The sequence below is a fragment of the Mobula birostris genome, chromosome 10 (assembly GCF_030028105.1).
Source record: "Mobula birostris isolate sMobBir1 chromosome 10, sMobBir1.hap1, whole genome shotgun sequence".
Classification (NCBI taxonomy): Eukaryota; Metazoa; Chordata; class Chondrichthyes; order Myliobatiformes; family Myliobatidae; genus Mobula; species Mobula birostris.
Genome location: NC_092379.1, coordinates 132,191,070 through 132,210,495, shown reverse-complemented (window position 1 = coordinate 132,210,495; position 19,426 = coordinate 132,191,070). Strand labels below are relative to the sequence as shown.

Here is a 19,426-nt window from a genome sequence, read left to right as displayed (position 1 = left end):
CTTCAGGATCTCCATTTTTTTTAATAAATTGCTGGGAATGGCTGTCTGGAGAGGATGAGCTGCTTGGGGAAACGGTAGGAGGGTTCAGAACGTCCCTTTTTCAAAATTCAAGTATTTATTTTATGTGGCGATACGACGCATGTTTCGCTAAAACAATAGAATCTCAGATCCGCCTCAATGAGTCAGAAAGACGCAAACTCCAAATTTTCTGCTCAGAACTACAAACTGCATTTATTGGGAGAGAAAAGAGCAAGCACGGACCAGGCCCTTCTGGCGCAATGAGCCGTACTATCCCAGCAACCACCTATTTAACCCCAGCCCCACCACAAGGCAATTTACAATGACCAATTAATCGGTATGTCTTTGGACTGTAGGAGGAAACCGGAGCACCTGCACTTTCTCTGTAACTAACACTGTTCTACATTCTGTCATTCCTTTGCCCTTGTTCTTCCTCGATGTACTGATGTGCTGAAACGGACGGTGGCAAAATAAAGTTTTGTTATGCAGAACCAAGTTCTCTACCTGAGGTCAATGACGAGCTCTTCTGTTCTGCTGACACCTTGTTTTGTTGTCATGACACCTTGTCACTGGACTCTAATCAACCAGAGGACATTTCCAAGTCCGGATGGCATGAAGAGAAGGGCGGGTGTTCTCACACTCATTTGGAAAGTGTTATCAGAGTAGCGTCGGTGAGTAACATCGATGCATTTTACAGATGGCAGTCAGTGGCTGAAAGTTTAGGCTGGTGAATGAGATGTATATCATGTCGTGTGTTGTTTTACCACGGATGACGCTGAGCTTCCTGAGTGTGTTTAGGATTGCAATAATCCAGGCAAGAGAATTGCTCTACTTGAATCTTGAATTTGTTGAAAGGCTCTGGTGGCGGGGGTGGGGGATGGGGGAGGTTTTGCACAGAAGCCTTGGGTCCCACACCACCAGGTTCAGGAAGTTATTACCCTTCGACAATCAGGTTCAGGAATAGTGATTACCCTTCGACAATCAGGCTCTTAAACCAGCGTGCATAACTTCACTCACCTCAACAGATGACACAACCTACGGGCTCACTTTTAAAGGCCCTACAACTCATGTTCTCAGTGTGATTGATTGCTTGATTGATTGATTAATTTGCTTGTTTATTTAGTTTTTATTTGCACGATTCGTTTTCTTTTGCACATTGGTTATTTGTACGTCGTTGTGTGTAGTTTTTCATTGATTCTATTGTATTTTTATTCTACTGTGAATGCCTACAAGAAATGAATCTCAGGGTAGTATGATTAAACAAACTTTGATAATAAATTTACTTTGAAAATTGAACTTGCTGCACCATGCCCAGCCTCTGACCTGCTTAAGTGATGACTGCAGTTACATTTCCATTCCTGATGAGAGCTCTAAAGTAAATGGTGGGGGACTTAGTGGCCGTAATACCAATGTGTGTGTGTGTGTGTCTATAGGTGGTTAGTTACCCTCTTGCTGGAGATGGACTTTGACGTAATTGTAACTTGGCCACATGCGAGCACCGTCCAACGATTTGTGAAGCGCTGTGTACAGAATGTAAACATTCTGATAATGACCTCCGTGCAGATCTAGCTACCCGATATCTTCAGTTCCACTGTTTATCTGTCCTCTAGGGCCAATGTCTGCCATAGCTTCCTTGCCTGCACACTATCAGTTTGCCAGACAGTCTGTCTGCCTACCTGACCGTCTGGCACCATCTGTCTGCTTGTCTGACAGTCTTCCTGAATGTCTGGCACCCTGGCTGCCTGTCCACCTGGCACTGCACGCCTGTCTAGCACCGCCAACGTCTGCCTGTCTGTCTAACACTGCCAAACTGTCTGACACTGTCTCTTTATGATGACCTGTATGAGTCTGTTTCTGTTAGTCTGCCTGTCTGGCACTGTCTGTCTTTGCCACCCTGTCTGGAACTGTCTCCATATGCTTGTCTGTTGACACTGTCTACCTGTCTGCCGCTGTCTCAGTTTGCCTGTCTGTCTTTGCCAGCCTGTCTGGCACTTTGTTTCTGCCAACCTGTCTAGCACCTCCAATGTGTCTCTGCCAGCTTGTCTGGCACTGCCACTGTCTGCCTGCTTCCTCCGCAACCAGCCTCTGTGCCGATGATCTAACGTGCAGACGCCGAGCGTCACTCGGTGTCAGAGGGCCGGTGAATGAGCAGCTGCCTGCTTTGCGGCTCCAGTAACCCGAAACTTCCAACTCGGTAACAGCTGACCTCGGCAGCCCTCTCCTCTCCGCCGTCCCAGCTGCAAGTCCCACGGCCTCTCCTTCCTACAACAGCTCTCCGCCCTCAGATAGCCTCCTCGCCATGGCAAGCGGCCCGACAGTCCTCCTGCTGTGTGCCGGTGTCACCCTGTTGCTAGGGCGAGGTAAGGAGATGGGTTGCTTCTCTCTCTGTGGGTGGATACGCCCGCCGGTTCCATCATAACGGACTTGCATAATGACGCGTTCTGCAATTTTTATTTGCTATTTACAAGCCGCTTAGAAGAGAGGCATCCATCCTCAATTATAAAGCCGTTAAGAGAAATGTCAGTGGTCTTATTTTGGGTGGGGATTTAACAATAGGGTCTGGATTCGCACCGCCGCACTGCGCATGATTGTGGCTGCCTGTAAATACATTGCCCCTTTCCCCACCCTTGGAATAAAGCCCCGGCTCGGACCCACTCTGAGTTATTTGGGGGTCGGTTACCACGGTGTCCCGGTTCAAGGGCTGCGTTGTTTACACGTCAGCTTTGCAGCGCGGGTCCGTCCGGGCAGCCATTGAGACGGTCTTGCAACCGAAAGTGGGAGCGGAGGCGAGGATGAACCTGGCACCGGTCTCTCTCTTTCTCTCTGGCCTCGGTCGGTGCAGGAACCAACACGTCCCGAGCCTTGGCTTGCATTCTACTTCGCCCAATTAATACCATATATTTACAACATGAGTTCGGAAAAAAAACCTTTGCCTCTTGACATAATGGGAAAATCAGAACTAATTTAATCAGCCTTTAGATTTAGAGCTGTGAATTGTGAAGCCCGAGTCTGAAAGATATCCCTTTGCAAGTTACTTGTATCATCTGAGCCTAATTACATTAGAATTATGATGGGATTGGCCTGATATGATTCTTAATTCTCACCTTGGGTGAACAAAATGTAACTTTCAAGAGGTGGCCACTTAGAATAACTGGAATTATTCAGCACTTGTTAGTATGAAATGCTGTGTCATGTTATCCAGTAGTACTATACAGAAACTGGTCCTTTGGCCCACCACCTCTGTACCAACCATTTTGCTGTTTACATTAATCCTGCTTGCCTGCATTACATCTCTCCTGTTCATGAACCTGTCTAAATTGCTTTTAAATGCAGTGATTGTATCTGATTTCACTATCCCCTCTGGCAATTGGTTCTAAGTATATAAACCACTCAACTTTTTTTTAAAAAAGAACTTTCCCTTCACATTCTGTGTTACATCTTATCTTCATCCTAAACCTATGTTCAATTGTTCTTGGAATCCCTGCAATAAGGTCTCCAACAATTGGCTGGTTGGTCTTTGGAAGAATATTTTAGCTGCATACCATGTTATTGCAGTAAAGGTGGAGATAGCGAATAAACAAAAAAAAACACAAAATGCTGGAGGAACTGAGCAAGTGAGGCAGCATCTATGGAAATGAATAAACAGTTGATGTTTCAGGCAAAGAACCTTCTTCAGGACTGGAAAGGAAGGGGGAGATGCCAGAATAAAAAGATGGGGGGGGTGGAAGGGGAAGGAGGCTAGCTGGAAGGTGATAGGTGAAGCTCGGTGGGTGGGAAAGATGAAGAGCTGGAGAAGAAGGAATCTGATAGGAGAGGAAGAGTGGATCAATAGCAGAAAGGGAAAGAGGAGGGGACCCAGGGGGAGGTGATAGGCAGATAAGAAGAGGCAAGGCAAGGGGCCAGAGTGGGGGATAGAAAAGAGGGAAGGAGAAGGGAATTTTTTACCACAAAGAGAAATCTATATTCATGTCATCGGGTTGGAGGCTACCCAGACAGAATATAAGGTGTTGCTTCTCCACCATGAGGGTGGCATCATCTTGGCACGAGGAGGCCATGGACCGACAAGTTGGAATGGGAATTAAAATGTTTAACTATTGGGAAGGCTAAACCCAAACAGTCCTTCCATTTGAGGTCACACTTCACCTGTGAGTCTGTTGGGGTCATATGCTGTGATCAGTGCTCCCGGTGTGGTCTCCTGTATATCAGTGAGACCCGACGTAGATTGGGAGACCACTTCGCCGAGCACCTATGCTCTGTCCGCCAGAAAAAGCAGGATCTCCAATAGCCACCCATTTTAATTCCACTTCACACTCCCATTCCGATGTGTCCATCCATGGTCTCCTTCGCTGTCCGGTTAAGGCCAAACTTGGGTTGGAGGAACAACACCTTATATTCTGTTTGGGTAGCCTCCAACCTGATGGCATGAACATCGATTTCTCAAACTTCCGGTAATACCTCCATGTCCCATCTTCACCATTTCCCATCCCATTGTCTCTCTTATGTTACCTCCTTGCCTGCCCATCACCTCAGTCTGGTGTTCCCCCTGCCCCCACCACTTCATTCTTTCTGCCATGGCCTGCTTTCTCTTTAACCAATCAACTTCCTAGCTTTTTGCTTCATCCCACCCCCTCTAAGTTTCACCTATCACCTGGCATTTCTCTCTCCCCTCCCCCCACCTTTCAAATCTACTCAGCTTCTTTCTCCAGTCCTGCTGAAGGGTTTCAGCCTGAAACGTCGACTGTACTTTTTTCCATAGATGCTGCCTGGCCTGCTGAGTTCCATCAGCGTTTTAGGGAAATATGAGGGGGAACTTCTTCCCTCTGAGTATGGTTAGAGTATGGAATGAGCTACCAGCAGAAGTGGTGGGTGTGGGTTCGATTTCATCATTTAAGAGAAATTTGGATTGGTACATGGATACGAGGGGCATGGGGGGATATGGTCCCGATGCTGGTCAATGACCTAGGCAGGTTAATATTTCAGCAAGTCCCAATTCTGTAGTGTTCTATGACTCTGTTAACTTAATTTTACACAAGTACATCGAAACATACAGTGTGTCACTTTCATCAAATTTCATGACAAATGTGAGTGATGATAAACCTGATTCTGATTTGGGTTTCTATTGCAGACTGAGAGTGGGAGGGAGAGGGGAATCGGGGTTGGGAAAAGGGGAAGAGGGGAGGAAGCATCATAGAGATATTCTGTAATGATCAATAAACCAATTGTATGGAATTAAATGATCTTGCCTGGTGTCTCCGGTCTGGGTGTATCTGCACCTGCACCATCCCCACCCTGCACCTGGCACCTGCACCACCCCCACCCCACCCCTGGCATTTCTTCTTTGCACCTGTCCACACCCATCATGCTGCACTCCACCCTTATGATTCCCAACATCTTTTGCTCCTGCCAGATTTACAAATCATTCTTCACTCCACGTTGATAAATACAGTATTGTGAAAAGTCTTAAGTACCTAGCTAAGTATATGAGCCTAAGACTTTTGCACAGTACTGTATGTCTTTGGAATATGGGAGGAAACTGTGGGACCTGGAGGAAACCCATGTGGTCATGGAGAGAGAATACAATCTTTTGAGACACAGCAACAGAAAATTAAGCCCCAATCTTACAGCTGACACTGCAAAGTGTGGCTCTAAGTGCCTTGCTACCATGCCACACTCTGGATAACCATCCAGACAAATTATTGCGTACAACAAAGCCAACATGGGAAGCAGAGTCAGATCATACTGATCCCCTTGAGTCATTGCCTTTTTGGTCATTACTTTCAACACTTCCTTCCTGATTTCCATAACTGTTGATTCTACTCTAGTGCAAAGTGTGTGTCTCTCTCAGCCTTGCACAGTGCCTTCAGCTCTCTGGGTAGGGAATTCACAAGTCTGATCAAAGAAATTCTTTCTTAGTTCAATACTAAAAGGGTTCCCCATTATCATACCATGCCAAGTAGTTTGAGATTTCCTTTATCATAACAAATATTCTCATAGCATCATCCTGCTAAGCATCTCAGAAACTTGTACATTTTAATCAGATTACTTACCACTCTTTTCAACTTCAAGAGTATAAGTTCCATTTACTTCACTGACTATATTCATATAAACCTTCCATTCCATGCATTAACCTGCAGCACATCGAAGTACGGCAGCATAGCATAAGAGCATTATGCTGGCAGTTAGAAGATTGGCATTTGCACGTTCTCCACATGATGGCATGGGCTTTTTGCCAGGTGCGCTAGTTACCTCCCATGTTCTAAAGATGTATGGTTAGGGTTACTGAGTTTGGGCATGCGATATTGGTGTCAGAATCATGAGGACACTTGTGGCTGCCCAGCACAATCCTCACTCATTTGATGCAAACAACACATTTTTGCTATACACTTAGTGGCCACTTTATTAGGTACCTCCTGATTCTAATGAAGTGACCACTGAGTGTATATTTGTGGTCATCAACTGCTGTAGCCCGTCCACCTCAAGGTTCGACGTGTTGACAATTTAGAGAAGCTCTTCTGCACACCACTGTTGTAATGCCGGGTTATTTGAGTTACTGTTGCCTTCCTGTCTGTTTGAACCAGTCTGGCAATTCTCTGACCTCCCTCATTAACAAGGCATTTTCACCCATAGAACTGTCCCCCACTGGATGTTTTACTTGTTTTCGCATGATCTTCTCAAGACTCGAGACTGTTATGTGTGAAAATTCCAGGAGATCAACAGTTTTGGAGATACTCAAACTACCCCATCTGGCACCAACAATCATTCCACGGTCAAAGTCACTTAGATCACATTCCTTCCCCATTCTGATATTTGGTCTGAACAATAACTGAACCTCTTGACCATGTATGCATGCTTTTATGCATTGAGTTGCTGACACATGATTGGTTGATTACATATTTGCAAATATGAGCAGGTGTAGTTAATAGGTCACTGTGTACATTTAAATGTATATGAGGCAAATAAATATAATCTTTGAAAATCTTTAAATGTATCCAAATAAAGAGACTAAATGCAGTATGGCCTCACCAAATTCCTGTATACTTAGTAACCAGGCTTTCCTACTTTTTGACTTCAAACCCTTTGCATTAAAGGCCAACATATCATTTGCTTTCTTAATTATTGGGTGCACAATACTGTGCAGAAGTCTTGGGCAGATATATATATAACTAAGATTTTTGTACAGTACTGTAGTAATTTTTGTATGCACTGTAGTGCTGCCAAAAAAATACAAATTTCATGACGTATGTGAATGATAATGCCCATAGCAAGTTCCCCAAAAGCAATATGGCAATGAACAGTTCATGATGTAGACTGATGCTAAAATAAACTGTAAACTTAGTGAATGGTAATTCATCTGCAGATGATAATGTTGGAGCCTAAGATGTACAGTACTGTGCAAGATTCTTGCGTGTGTGTGTGTGTGTATATATATATATATATATATAACCCAAGATTTTGCAGAGTACTGTATTAATTTTATGCACTGTACTGCTGCAACAAAAAAATCATGACATGTGAGTGATGACAAACCTGATTCTGATATGGGTCTCTATTGTGAATTGAGAGTGGGAAGGGGTTAGGGAGAAGGAATCATGGTTAGGAAAAGGAGAAGGGCGAGGGGAAGGAGCAGGAAGCAACTGAGAGACATTCTGTAATGATCAATAAGCCAATTGTTTGGAATCAAATGACCTTGCCTGGTGTTTCCGGGCTGAATCTGCACCCGTGCCAACCCCCTCCCCGGCTCACCTGTCAAACAGCCCTTCCACGGGGTTCCACCCTCGCCATTTCCAACTTGCTTTGCTCCCGCCAGATTTACAAGCTTCCTCTGCTCCTTGTTGACAAATAAAGTACTGTGCAAAAGTTTTGGGGACCCTAGATATATATGTACCTAAGAGTTTTGCATAGTAAGGTACATACAATGAATGGAGGAATATAGATCATGTACAAGAAGAGGAGATTTAATTGAATTTGGCATTATGTTAAGCACATCATGGGCTGAAGGACTTATTTTGTGCTACTCTTCGATGTTCTAATCCTTGAGATTCTATGTAGAGATTCCGAACTGAAAATATTTTGCATTTTACTGCTACTTTCCAGCACAATCTTTCCATCTAACCATTAGAGAGTGAGGAGGTGATGGAGAGGAGCTACAGGCAGGTAGTCACACCGGGGCCTGGGGAGACAGAAGTGGGTAACAGTCAGGAGAGGGAAGGGCAGGAGTCAGAGGGTAGAGAGCACCCCTGTGGCTGTTCCCCTTGACAATAAGTACTCCTGTTTGAGTACTGTTGGGGGGAGGGGGGAGGAAATGGCCTACCTGGAGGAAGTGGCAGTGGCCGTGCCTCTGGCACAGAGTCTGGCCCCGTGTCTCAGAAGGGTAGGGAAAGGAAGAGGATGGCAGCAGTGATAGGGGACTCTATAGTTAGGGGGTCAGACAGGCGATTCTGTGGACGAGGGAAAGAAACACAAATAGTAGTTTGCCTCCCAAGTGCCAGGGTCCGAGATGTTTCTGATTGCATCCAAGATATCCTGAAGTGGGAGGGAGAACAGCCAGAGGTTGTGGTACATATTGGTACCAACGACATAGGTAGGAAAAGGGAGGAGGTCCTGAAAGCAGGCTACAGGGAGTAGGAAGGAAGTTGAGAAGCAGGACCACAAAGGTAGTCATCTCAGATTACTGCCTGTGCCACGTGACAGTGGTACAGGAATAGAATGAGATGGAGGATAAATGTGTGGCTGAGGGATTGGAGTAGGGGGCAGAGATTCAGATTTCTGGATCATTGGGACTTCCTTTGGGGCAGGAGTGGCCTGTACAAAAAGGACGGGTCGCACGTGAATACCAGGGGGACCAATATCCTGGTGGGGAGTTTTGCTAAGGCTATTGGCGAGAGTTTAAATTAGAATTGTTGGTGGGTGGGAACCAAAGTGAGGAGATGGAGGAAGAGGCGGTTGACTCACAAATAAAGAAAGCTTGGAGACAGTGCGAAAAGGAGGATAGGCAGGTGATCAAGAAGGGATGCACTCAGACCGATGGTTTGAGATGTGTCTATTGTAATGCAAGGAGTATTATGAACAAAGCGGATGAAGTGTAGATCAGTACTTGGAGCTACGATGTTGTGGCCGTTACAGAGACATGGATGGCTCAGAGGCAGGAATGGTTACTTCAAGTGCCAGGCTTTAGATGTTTCAGAAAGGGCAGGGAGGGAGGCAAAAGAGGTGGGGGTGTGGCACTGTTGATCAGAGATAGCATCACGGCCGTAGAAAAGGAGGAAGACATGGAAGGATTATCTACGGAGTCTGTGGGTGGAAGTTAGGAACAGAAAGGGGTCAATAACTCTACTGCGGTTTTTTTTATAGACCACCCAATAGTAATAGGGACATAGAGGAGCAGATAGGGAGACAGATTCTGGAAAGGTGTAATAATAAAGGTTGGTGTGGTGGGAGATTTTAATTTCCCAAATATCAATTGGAATCTCCCTAGAGCAAGGGGTTTAGATGGGGTGGAGTTTGTTAGGTGTGTTCAGGTAGGTTTCTTGACACAGTATGTAGGTAAGCCTACAAGAGGAGAGGCTGTACTTAATCTGGTATTAGGAAATGAACCCGGTCAGGTATCAGATCTCTCAGTGGGAGAGCATTTTGGAGATAGTGATCACAATTCTATCTCCTTTACCATAGCATTGGAGGGGGATAGGAACAGACAAGTTAGGAAAGCATCTAATTGGATTAAGGAGAAATATGAGGCTATCAAGGAGGAACTTGAAAGCATAAATTGGAAACAGATATTCTCAGGGAAATGTACGGAAGAAATGTGGCAAATGTTCAGGAGATATTTGGGTGGAGTTCTGCATAAGTATGTTCCAATGAGACAGGGAAAGTATGTAATAAATCTAGTCAAGAAGAAAAGAAGAGCTTACGAAAACTTCAAAAAGCTAGGTAATGATAGAGCTTGAAGATTATAAGGCTAGCAGGAAGGAACTTAAGAAAGAAATTAGGAGAGCCAGAAGGGGCCGTGAGAAGGCCTTGGCAGACAGGATTAAGGAAAACCCCAAGGCATTCTACAAGTATGTGAAGAGCATGAGGATAAGAAGGGAATGCAGGGGCTAACATATGAGGAGTGTTTGTCGGCTCTTGGATTGTATTCATTAGAGTATGGAAGAATAAGAGGGGATCTCATAGAAACATTTTGAATGTTGAAAGGTTTGGACAGAGTAGATGTGGAAAGGTTGTTTCCCTTGGTGGGTGAGTCCAGGACAAGAGGCCATAGTCTTAGAATTAGAGGGTACCCAGTTAAAACAGATGAGGAGAAATTTTTTTAGCCAGAGGGTCATGGATTTGTGGAATTCGTTGCCACATACAGCTGTGGAGGCCTGATCATTGAGGGTGCTTAAGGAGGAGATTGACAGGTATCTAATCAGTCAGGGTATCAAGGGATATGGGGAAAAAGCTGGAAATTGGAACTAGATGGGTGAATAGTTTAGCTCATGGGGGAGCTGCGGAGTGGACTTGATGGGCCGAATGGCCTACTTCTGCTCCTTTGTCTTGTGATCTTGTGGTAAGATGTGAGAGAATAGGACCCATCAAGTGTGACAGTGGAAAAGTGTGTATAGAAACGGAGGAGATAGTGGAAGTACTTAATGAGTACTTTGCTTCAGTATTCACTACAGAAAAGGATCTTGGTGATTGTAAGGATGACTTACAATGGACTGAAAAGCTTGAGCATGTAGATATTAAGAAAGAGGATGTGCTGGAGCTTTTGGAAAGCATCAAGTTGGATAAGTCACCGGGACTGGACGAGATGTACCCCAGGCTGCTGTGGGAGGTGAGGGAGGAGATTGCTGAGCCTCTGGCGATGATCTTTGCATCATCAATGGAGAGATTCTGGAGGGTTGCAGACGTTGTTCCTTTATTCAAGAAAGCGGGTAGAGATAGCCCAGGAAGTTATAGACCAGTGAGTCTTCACTGGTTGGTAGGTTGATGGAGAAGATCCTGAGAGGCAGGATTTATGAACATTTGGAGAGGCATAATATGATTAGGAATAGTCAGCATAGCTTTGTGAAAGGCAGGTCATGCATTATGAGCCTGATTGATTTTTTTTGAGGATGTGACTAACCACATTGATGAAGGTAGAGCCGTAGATGTAGTGTATATGGATTTCAGCAAAGCATTTGACAAGGTACCCCTGCAAGGCTTATTGAGAAAGTAAGGAGGCATGGGATCCAAGGGGAAATTGCTTTGTGGAGCCAGAACTGGCTTGCCCAGAGAAGGCAGAGTGGTTGTAGATGGGTCATATTCTGCATGGAGGTTGGTGACCAGTGGTGTGCCTCAGGGATCTGTTCTTGCCACCCCTTCTCTTTGTGATTTTTATAAATGACCTGGATGAGGAAGTGGAGGGATGGATTAGTAAATTTGCTGATGACACAAAGGTTGGAGGCATTATGGACAGTGTGTAGGGCTGTCAGGGGTTACAAGTGGGACATTGATACGATGCAAAAATGGGCTAAGAAGTGGCAGATGGAGTTCAACTCAGAGAAGTGTGAGGTGGTTCATTCTGGTAGGTCAAACATAATGGCAGAATATAGTATTAATGGTAAGACTCTTGGCAGTGTGGAGGATCAGAGGGATCTTGGGGTCTGAGTCCATAGGACACTGAAAGCTGCTGCACGGGTGACTCTGTGGTTAAAAAAGCACACGGTGCATTGGCCTTCATCAATCGTGGGATTGAGTTTAGGGGCCGAGAGGTAATGTTGCAGCTATATAGGACCCTGGTCAGACCCCACTTGGAGTACTATGCTCAGTTCTGGTCGCCTCACTAAAGGCAGGATGTAGAAACCATAGAAAGGGTGCAGAGGAGATTTACAAGGATATTGCCTGGATCGGGGAGCATGTTTTATGAAATTAGGTTGAATGAACTCGGCCTTTTTTCCTTGGAGCGATGGAGAATGAGAGGTGACCTGATAGAGGTGAATAAGATGATGGGAGGCATTGATTGTGTGGATAGTCAGAGGCTTTTCCCCAGGGCTGAAATGGCTAGCATGAGAGGGCACAGTTTTAAGGTGCTTGGAAGCAGGTACAGAGGAGATGTCAGTGGATAAGTTTTTTTTTTACAGAGTGGTGAGTGCGTGAAATGGGCTGCCAGCAACAGTGATGGAGGCGGATACAATAGGGTCTTTTCAGAGACTCCTAGAGAGGTATATGGAGCTCAGAAAAATAGAGGGCTATAGGTATCCCTAGGTAATTTCTCAGGTAAGGACATGTTCGGCATAGCTCTGTGGACCGAAGGGCCTGTATTGTGCTGTAGGTTTTCTGTTTCTGTGTTTCTATTACAGCACTTGAGAAGTCTGGATAAATAAATGGACGGGAAGTGTATGGAGGGCTATGGTCCAGCTGCAGGTCAATGTCATTAGGCAGAATAACAGTTTGTTATGGACTAGATGGACCAAAGGGCCTGTTTCTGTGCTGTAGTGCTCAATGACTCATATATATTACCCTCAATAGCATAATGTAACGAGTTATGGACCAACTTTCATATGGCTTCTTATCAAATGCCTTTTAACAGCTGAGTATCTTGTTGGTAAATGCGAGGTCATCCACTTTGGAAGGAAAAATGAAAGAGCAGATTATTATTTAAATGGTAAAAATTTGCAGCATGCTACTGTGCAGAGGGACTTGGGAGTGCTTGTGCATGAATCACAGAAGGTTGGTTTGCAGATGCAGCAGGCTTTCAAGAAGGCAAATGGAATGTTGGCCTTTGTTGCCAGAGGGATTGAATTTAAGGGCAGTGAGGTTGTGCTGCAAATGTACAGGATATTAGTGAGGCTGCAGTTCTGGTCTCCTTACTTGAAGGATATACTGGCTTTGGAGGCAGTGCAGAGGAGATTCACCAGGTTGATTCCAGAGATGAGGGGGTTAGACTATGAGGAGGGATTGAGTCACCTGGGACTACTCGCTGGAATTCAGAAGAATGAAAGATCTTATAGAAACATATAAAATTATGAAAGGGATGGATAAGATGGAGGCGGGAAAGTTGTTTCCACTGGTAGGTGAGACTGGAACTAGGGGACATTGCCTCAAGATTCAGGGGAGTAGATTCATGACAGAAATGAGGAGGAACTGCTTTTTCCAGAGAGTGGTGAATCTGTGGAAATCTTTACCCAATGAAGCAGTGCAGTCTATCTCATTAAATATATTTAAGACAAGGTTGGATAGATTTTTGCATAGCAGGGAAATTAAGGGTTATGGGGAAAAGGCAGATAGGTGGAGATGAGTCCATGGCCAGATCAGCCATGATCTTATTGAATGGCAGAATAGGCTCAACAGGCCAGATGGCCGACTCCTGCTCCTGTTTCTTATGAATAGACCAAAGGCCAGTGATTGGCCTTGAACTTCCCTGCTGGTCGTCAAACCTGACTTCCCTATAGTATATCCATATTGACCCTGCTTGTTTGTACTGTGAGTTACCAGGTGAGCTTCTGCTATATCTGTAGAGATAGTGATAATAGCAGCTGTTTACATTGTAAATGCATAGTAATATTTATGTATTTATGCACATTTTATTCCTTATCTGTACTCTAACCTCTCACTTCATTTTTATATCATTCTTTATTCTTATAATTGAATGTTTTTTTTGGTGTATGTTGGGCCAACACACCAATGCAAATTCACAATATGTCTAAGTGTAAGTAGCGACTAAAGTTTATCCTTAACCCCTAATTCAACTTTTCATGTTCAGAGAAGTTGGGCTGATTCAAGTAGAATTTCAGTTCCTTCCCACAGCTTTTCCACCAAAGTGTGAAAGGTGTATTATAGTGTCATAGAGCATAGAAAAAGAACCTGTGGTCCAATTTGCCCACACCAAATCTATAGCCCAGTGAGCTGGTCCCATCACCTGCAAACATTTTCTATTCATGTACAGTACTTATCTAGATGGCTTTTAAATGTTGCTAATGGAGTATTTCTGGTAGCTCATTCCAAATAAGCATCACCTTTTGCTTGGCAAATCTGCTCCTGGTGTCCCTTTTAAATCTATTGCCTCTGATCTTAAACCCATGCCCCTCTTGTTTTAGCACTCTCTCCTTGTGGAAAAAAGAATGCTTCTCTCCTTACTCCCTCTCTCTTTTCCCATTCCCTGTTCTAGTTCCCCTCTACCCCTTCTCTTCTCCTCACCTCCCTGTGCTGCCCTTCCTCCTCTTTCTCCCACGGTCCACTCTCCTCTCCAATCAGATTTCTTCATCTGTAACCTTTTATCTCTTCGGCCTATCACCCCCCAGCTTCTTACTACTACTTCCACCTGATGGGTTTCACCTATCATCTGCCAGATTGTACTCCTTCCCCTCCCCCCCCCCCACTTTCTTCCTTCCCCAGTCCTAAAGAAAGATTTCAGCCCAAAACATTGACTGTTTAGTCCCCTCCATAGAAACTGCTCCAGCATTTTGTGTGTGGTGCTTTCACCCTGTCGTGATCTTGTATCTGCTCACCCCTCAATCTTCTATGTTCCAGGGAATGAAGCCCTTGTTTACACTACCTGTCCTTGTAACTTAATCCCAAAATACAGGCAATATCCTGGTAATCATTTATTTATTGAGGAACAGTACAGATTAGAACCACACTGCTAGCAACCCCGATCTAATCCTAGCCCAATCACAATTTACATTGACCAATTAACTAACCAACCACTCCATCTCTGGACTGTGGAAAGAAACCCATGGGGAGAACATACAAACTCCGTACAGACTGCGACGGGAATTGAACCCAGGTGGCTGTCACTGTAAAACATTGTGCGAACCACTACACTACCATGCCACCCCGATAGTTAATCCTGAACAGAACTATCCTGATTACAAAGACACCTAATCATTCCGGACAAACAAATTGCAAGCACTGAATGAGGAAACAAAGGGAAGTTTGATTCAAGGTTAAAATATTCTTTTATGTTTCATCCAGATAGACTGGAAATGTCTTCCTGTGGCATTTGCTGAGCAATTTGGAAGGAGCTTTAATTTCCTGACAAATGTTAACTTGTTGCCATCACTTCAAGAATCTCTAATCTAGGTTTGAGCATCAACTTTGGAATTAAGTTATGTAGTCTGAGGGTTCTGAAGTTCTAATTGAAGATTCTCTTTCAATCTCAAGTCCCAGTAGGATGTTGGTGAGATTGCACCTGGATGGTTGTGTGCAGTTCTGGTCTTCATGGTATTGAATTATTATTGATAGAATGAAGGAACTGCAAGGGTAAAAAGACCCTGATGGGAGTTGTATACTCCAAACAGTAGTAAGGATGTAGTCTACAAATTACAATGTGCGAGGGAAATTGTGTGCGTTGAAGGCAATGTTACAGTAGTCATGGGGGATTTCAAAATGCAGGTATATTGGGAAAATCAAGTTGGTGCTGGATTCTAGGAGGGGGAATTCCTCGAGTGCCTACAAGATGGGTTTTTGGAGCAGCTCGTGGTTGAGCCCACTACGGGAACTGCTATTCTGGATTGGGTGTTGTGCAATGAACCAGAATTGATCAGAGGACTTAAGGCAAAAGTACTCTTCAGAGGAAGTGATCATGGTGGTGGCATCCGTTAGCCTCGCGAGACCATGGATCTGCACCTGGAGGGTTTCCAGGGCGCAGGCCTGGGCAAGGTTTTATGGAAGACTGGCAGTTGCCCATGCAGCAAGTCTCCCCTCTCCAGGACACTGATGTTGTCCAAGGGAAGGGCAAGGGCCGATACAATTTGGCACCACTGTCATCGCAGGAGTTGCCAGAACGAGGTTGAAGGCAATGTCGGACTGCCTTAGGGACTCCAGCTCCGGATTTGTCCTCAGGGTTTACTCCCGAAGCCTTTCCCATGAGTGGGCATGGCCGCAAGGCGTGGAGGTTTGAAATCAGAGTTTTCCCCCTCTCAGATGGACTGCCTTCCCAGGTTGACAAGCTCCATCTACCCGAAGCACTGGTTTTAAGGCACCAGGACCTGCCTTCGCCCCTTCTCCTGTCAGTAGAAACAGTTCCACCGGGCTTGGAGGCTAAGCCACACGGGAAGGCCAGGAGTTGGACTTGGTTGTCAGAGGCTATTTGAGGCGCATGCCGTGAGGAGCACTTTTAGGTAGTGGGAGCTTGTCCCCACAACCACTCCTCAGCTTGACAACCAAGTGATCATAATTCATGCCATAAGTGATCGAATTCACACCAGGCTTTGAGAAGGGGAAGCTAAAGTCAGATGGATCAGTATAACAATGGAGTAAAGGGAATTACAGAGGCATTAAAGAGGAGATGGCCAAAATTGATCGGAAAAGACCACTGGCAGAGATGGTAGCAGAGCAGCAATGACTGGAATTTCTAGATGCAATTAGGAAGGCACAGGTTATATACATTACAAGTAGGAAGTAGCATTCTAAAGGCAAGATGATACAACACTGGCTAAAAAAAGTCAAAACCGACATAAAAACCAAAGAGGGCATATATTAAGCAAAAAATAATGGGAAGTTAGAGGATTAAGAAGCTTTTAAAAGGCAACAGAAGGCAACTAAAAAGTCATTAAGGAAAGATGGAATATGGAAGTAAACTAGCCAGTAATGTTAAAGTAGATACCAAAAGTTTCTTCAGAGACATAAAGTGTAAAACAGAGGCAGGAGTGGATATTGGATCACTGAAAAATGATGCTGGGGAGGTAATAAAGGTGGACAAGGAAATGGTGGATGAAATGAATAAGTATCTTGCATCAGTCTTCACTGTGGAAGTCACTAGCAGTATGGTGGAAATTCCAAGTGTCAAGGGTCAGGAAGTGTGTCAAGTTACCATTACTAGAGAGAAGGTCCTTGGAAAACTGAAAGGTCTGAAGGCAAATAAGTCACCTATACATCCCAGGGTTCTGAAAGAGGTGGCTGAAGAGATTGTGGAGTCTTTAATAATGATCTTTCAAGAATCACTAGATTCTGGAATGGTTCTGGAAGACTAGAAACTTGCAAACATCACTCCACTCTTCAAGAAGGGAGAGAGGCAGAAGAAAGGAAATTATAGGCCAGTTAGTTTGACCTTAGTGGTTGGGATGATGCTGGAATCGATTATTAAGGATGAGGGCTCAGGGTATTTGGAGACACATGATAAAATAGGTTGTAGGCAGCATGGTTTCCTCAACGGAAAATCTTGTCTGACAAATCTGTTAGAATTTTTTGAAGAATTAACAAGCAGGATAGACAAAGGAGAATCGGTTGATGTTTTGTACTTGGATTTTCAGAAGGCCTTTGATAAGGTGCCACACATGAGGCTGCTTAACAAGCTATGAGCCCATGGTATTACAGGAAAGATTCTAAGATGGATAAAGCAGTGGCTGATTAGCAATATGCAAAGAGTGAGAATAAAGGGAGCCTTCCCTGGTTGGCTGCTAGTGGTGTTCCACAGGGGTCTGTGTTGAGACCGATTCTTTTTATGTTAAATGTCAATGATTTAGATGATGGAATTGATGGCTTTGTTGCAAAGTTTGCAGACAATAGAAGATAGGTGGAGGGACAGGTAGTTTTGAGGAAGTAGAGAGACTACAGAAGGACTTGGACAGATTAGGAGAATGGCAAAGAAGTGGCAGATGGAACTGTATGGTCATTAGATTAGATTATGAGGACACGCAGTCCTCTTTTATTGTCATTTAGTAATGCATTAAGAAATTATACAATGTTTTTCCAGAATGATACCACAGAAACACATGACAAACGGACTGAAAAACTGACAAAAACCACATAATTATAACATATAGTTACAACAGTGCAAAGCAATACCGTAATTTGATAAGAACAGACCATGGGCATGGTAAAAGCCTTAAAGTCTCTCGAAGGTCCCATCATCTCACGCAGAGGGTGAACCTCCAGCGCCGCAAACTTGCCTATGCAGCATCCTGGAAGCATCCCACCACAGTCCGACTCAGAGTCTGTCCGAAAACTCCAAGCCTCCGACCAGCTCTCCGACACCGAGCACCGATCACCATCTCTGCCGAGCGCTTCAACCCCGGCCCTGGCAACAAGCAATAGGCAAAGCCGAGGATTTGGGGCCTTCCCCTCTGGAGATTCTCAATTGCACAGTAGCAGCAGCTGTGAAGCGGGCATTTCAGAAGTTTCTCCAGGTGTTCCTCCATGCTTCTCACGGCTGTCTCCATCAAATCAGGATTGTGCACGGCCCCCTAGTTAATATATACGATATTCATTCTGAATGGCCGCGCGCGCTGCCATCTTCTCCCTCCAAATGCACTTTGGTAGAAGAAATTAAAGGATTGGTCATTTTCTAAATTTTCTAAATGGACAGAAAACTGATATGCAAAGGACTTGGGAGTCCTTGTGCAGGATTCCCTAAAAGTTAATTTGCAAGTTGAGTCTGTGGTGAGGAAGGCAAATGTGATGGTAGCAGTCATTTGAGGGGACTAGAATGTAAAAGCAAATGTGTAATGTTGAGGCTTTATAAAACACTAGCAAAGCATCGCTTGAGTATTGTGAGCGGTTTTAGGCCCATTACCTTAGAAAGGATGTGCTGAAACTAGAGAGAGTTCAAAGGAGGTTCGAGAAAATGATTCCGAGATTGAAAGGCTTGTCATATGAAGAGTATTTGATAGATCTGGGCCTGCATTCACTGGAATTCAGAAGAATGAGGGGTAACCTCATTGAAACCTATCGAATGGTGAAAGGCCTTGTAGATGTGGATGTGGAGAGGATGTTTCCTATGATAGGAGAGTCTAAGACCAGAGGACACAGCCTCAAAATAGAGGGCCGTCCTTTTAAAACAGATGAGGAGAAATATTTTTCGCAAGAGTAGTGAATCTGCGGAATTCTTTGCCACAGGCAGCTGTGGAGACTTTATCTGCTTTATACTTTATTGTCGCCAAACAATTGATACTAGAACATACAATCCAAGTCTTTGCGTATATTTAAGGCAGAGGTTGTTAGATTCTTAATAGGTCAGGACAATGGAGTAAAGGCAGGAGATTGGGGTTGAGTGGACTATTGGATCAGCCATGATGAAATGGCAGAGCAGATTCGATAGGCCTAATGGCCTAATTCTGCTCCTATATCTTATGGTTTCATGGTCTTACACTATACACGACCACAAGATGTAGGACCAGAATTAGGCCTTTTGGCCCATCAAGTCTGCTCTGCCATTCCATCATGGCTGATTTATTATTCCCCTCAACCCCATTCTCCTGCCTTCCCCCCAATCCTTTGACTCCTTGACTCGTCAAGACCCATCAATCTCTGCTTTAAATATACTCAATGACTTGGCTTCTGCAGCCATTCATGGAATGAATTCCACACACACAACATCCCTGGGTAAATAAATTCCTTCTCATTTCTGTCTAAGTGGACGTCCCTCTATCTGAGCCTGTGCACTCTGGTCCTAGACTCACCCACTACAGGAAACAGACTTGTTACATCCACTCTCTCCAGGCCTTTC

The 19,426-nt window shown here is 44.6% G+C and overlaps 1 protein-coding gene across 10 annotated transcripts in view; it reads left to right on the top strand.

The window, feature by feature from the left end:
* Positions 1-2,153: 2,153 nt before the first annotated feature.
* Positions 2,154-19,426, top strand: part of LOC140204351 (CD99 antigen-like protein 2) — a 269,749-nt gene continuing 252,476 nt past the window's right edge. For all 10 annotated transcript variants that reach the window (XR_011887593.1, XR_011887594.1, XM_072271013.1 and 7 more), the window contains exon 1: positions 2,154-2,378. Coding sequence is in view for 8 of the 10 variants with exons in the window: in XM_072271013.1 (XP_072127114.1) it covers positions 2,318-2,378 (61 nt within the window). In the remaining 2 variants the exon portion in view is untranslated. The remainder of the gene's footprint in view (positions 2,379-19,426) is intronic.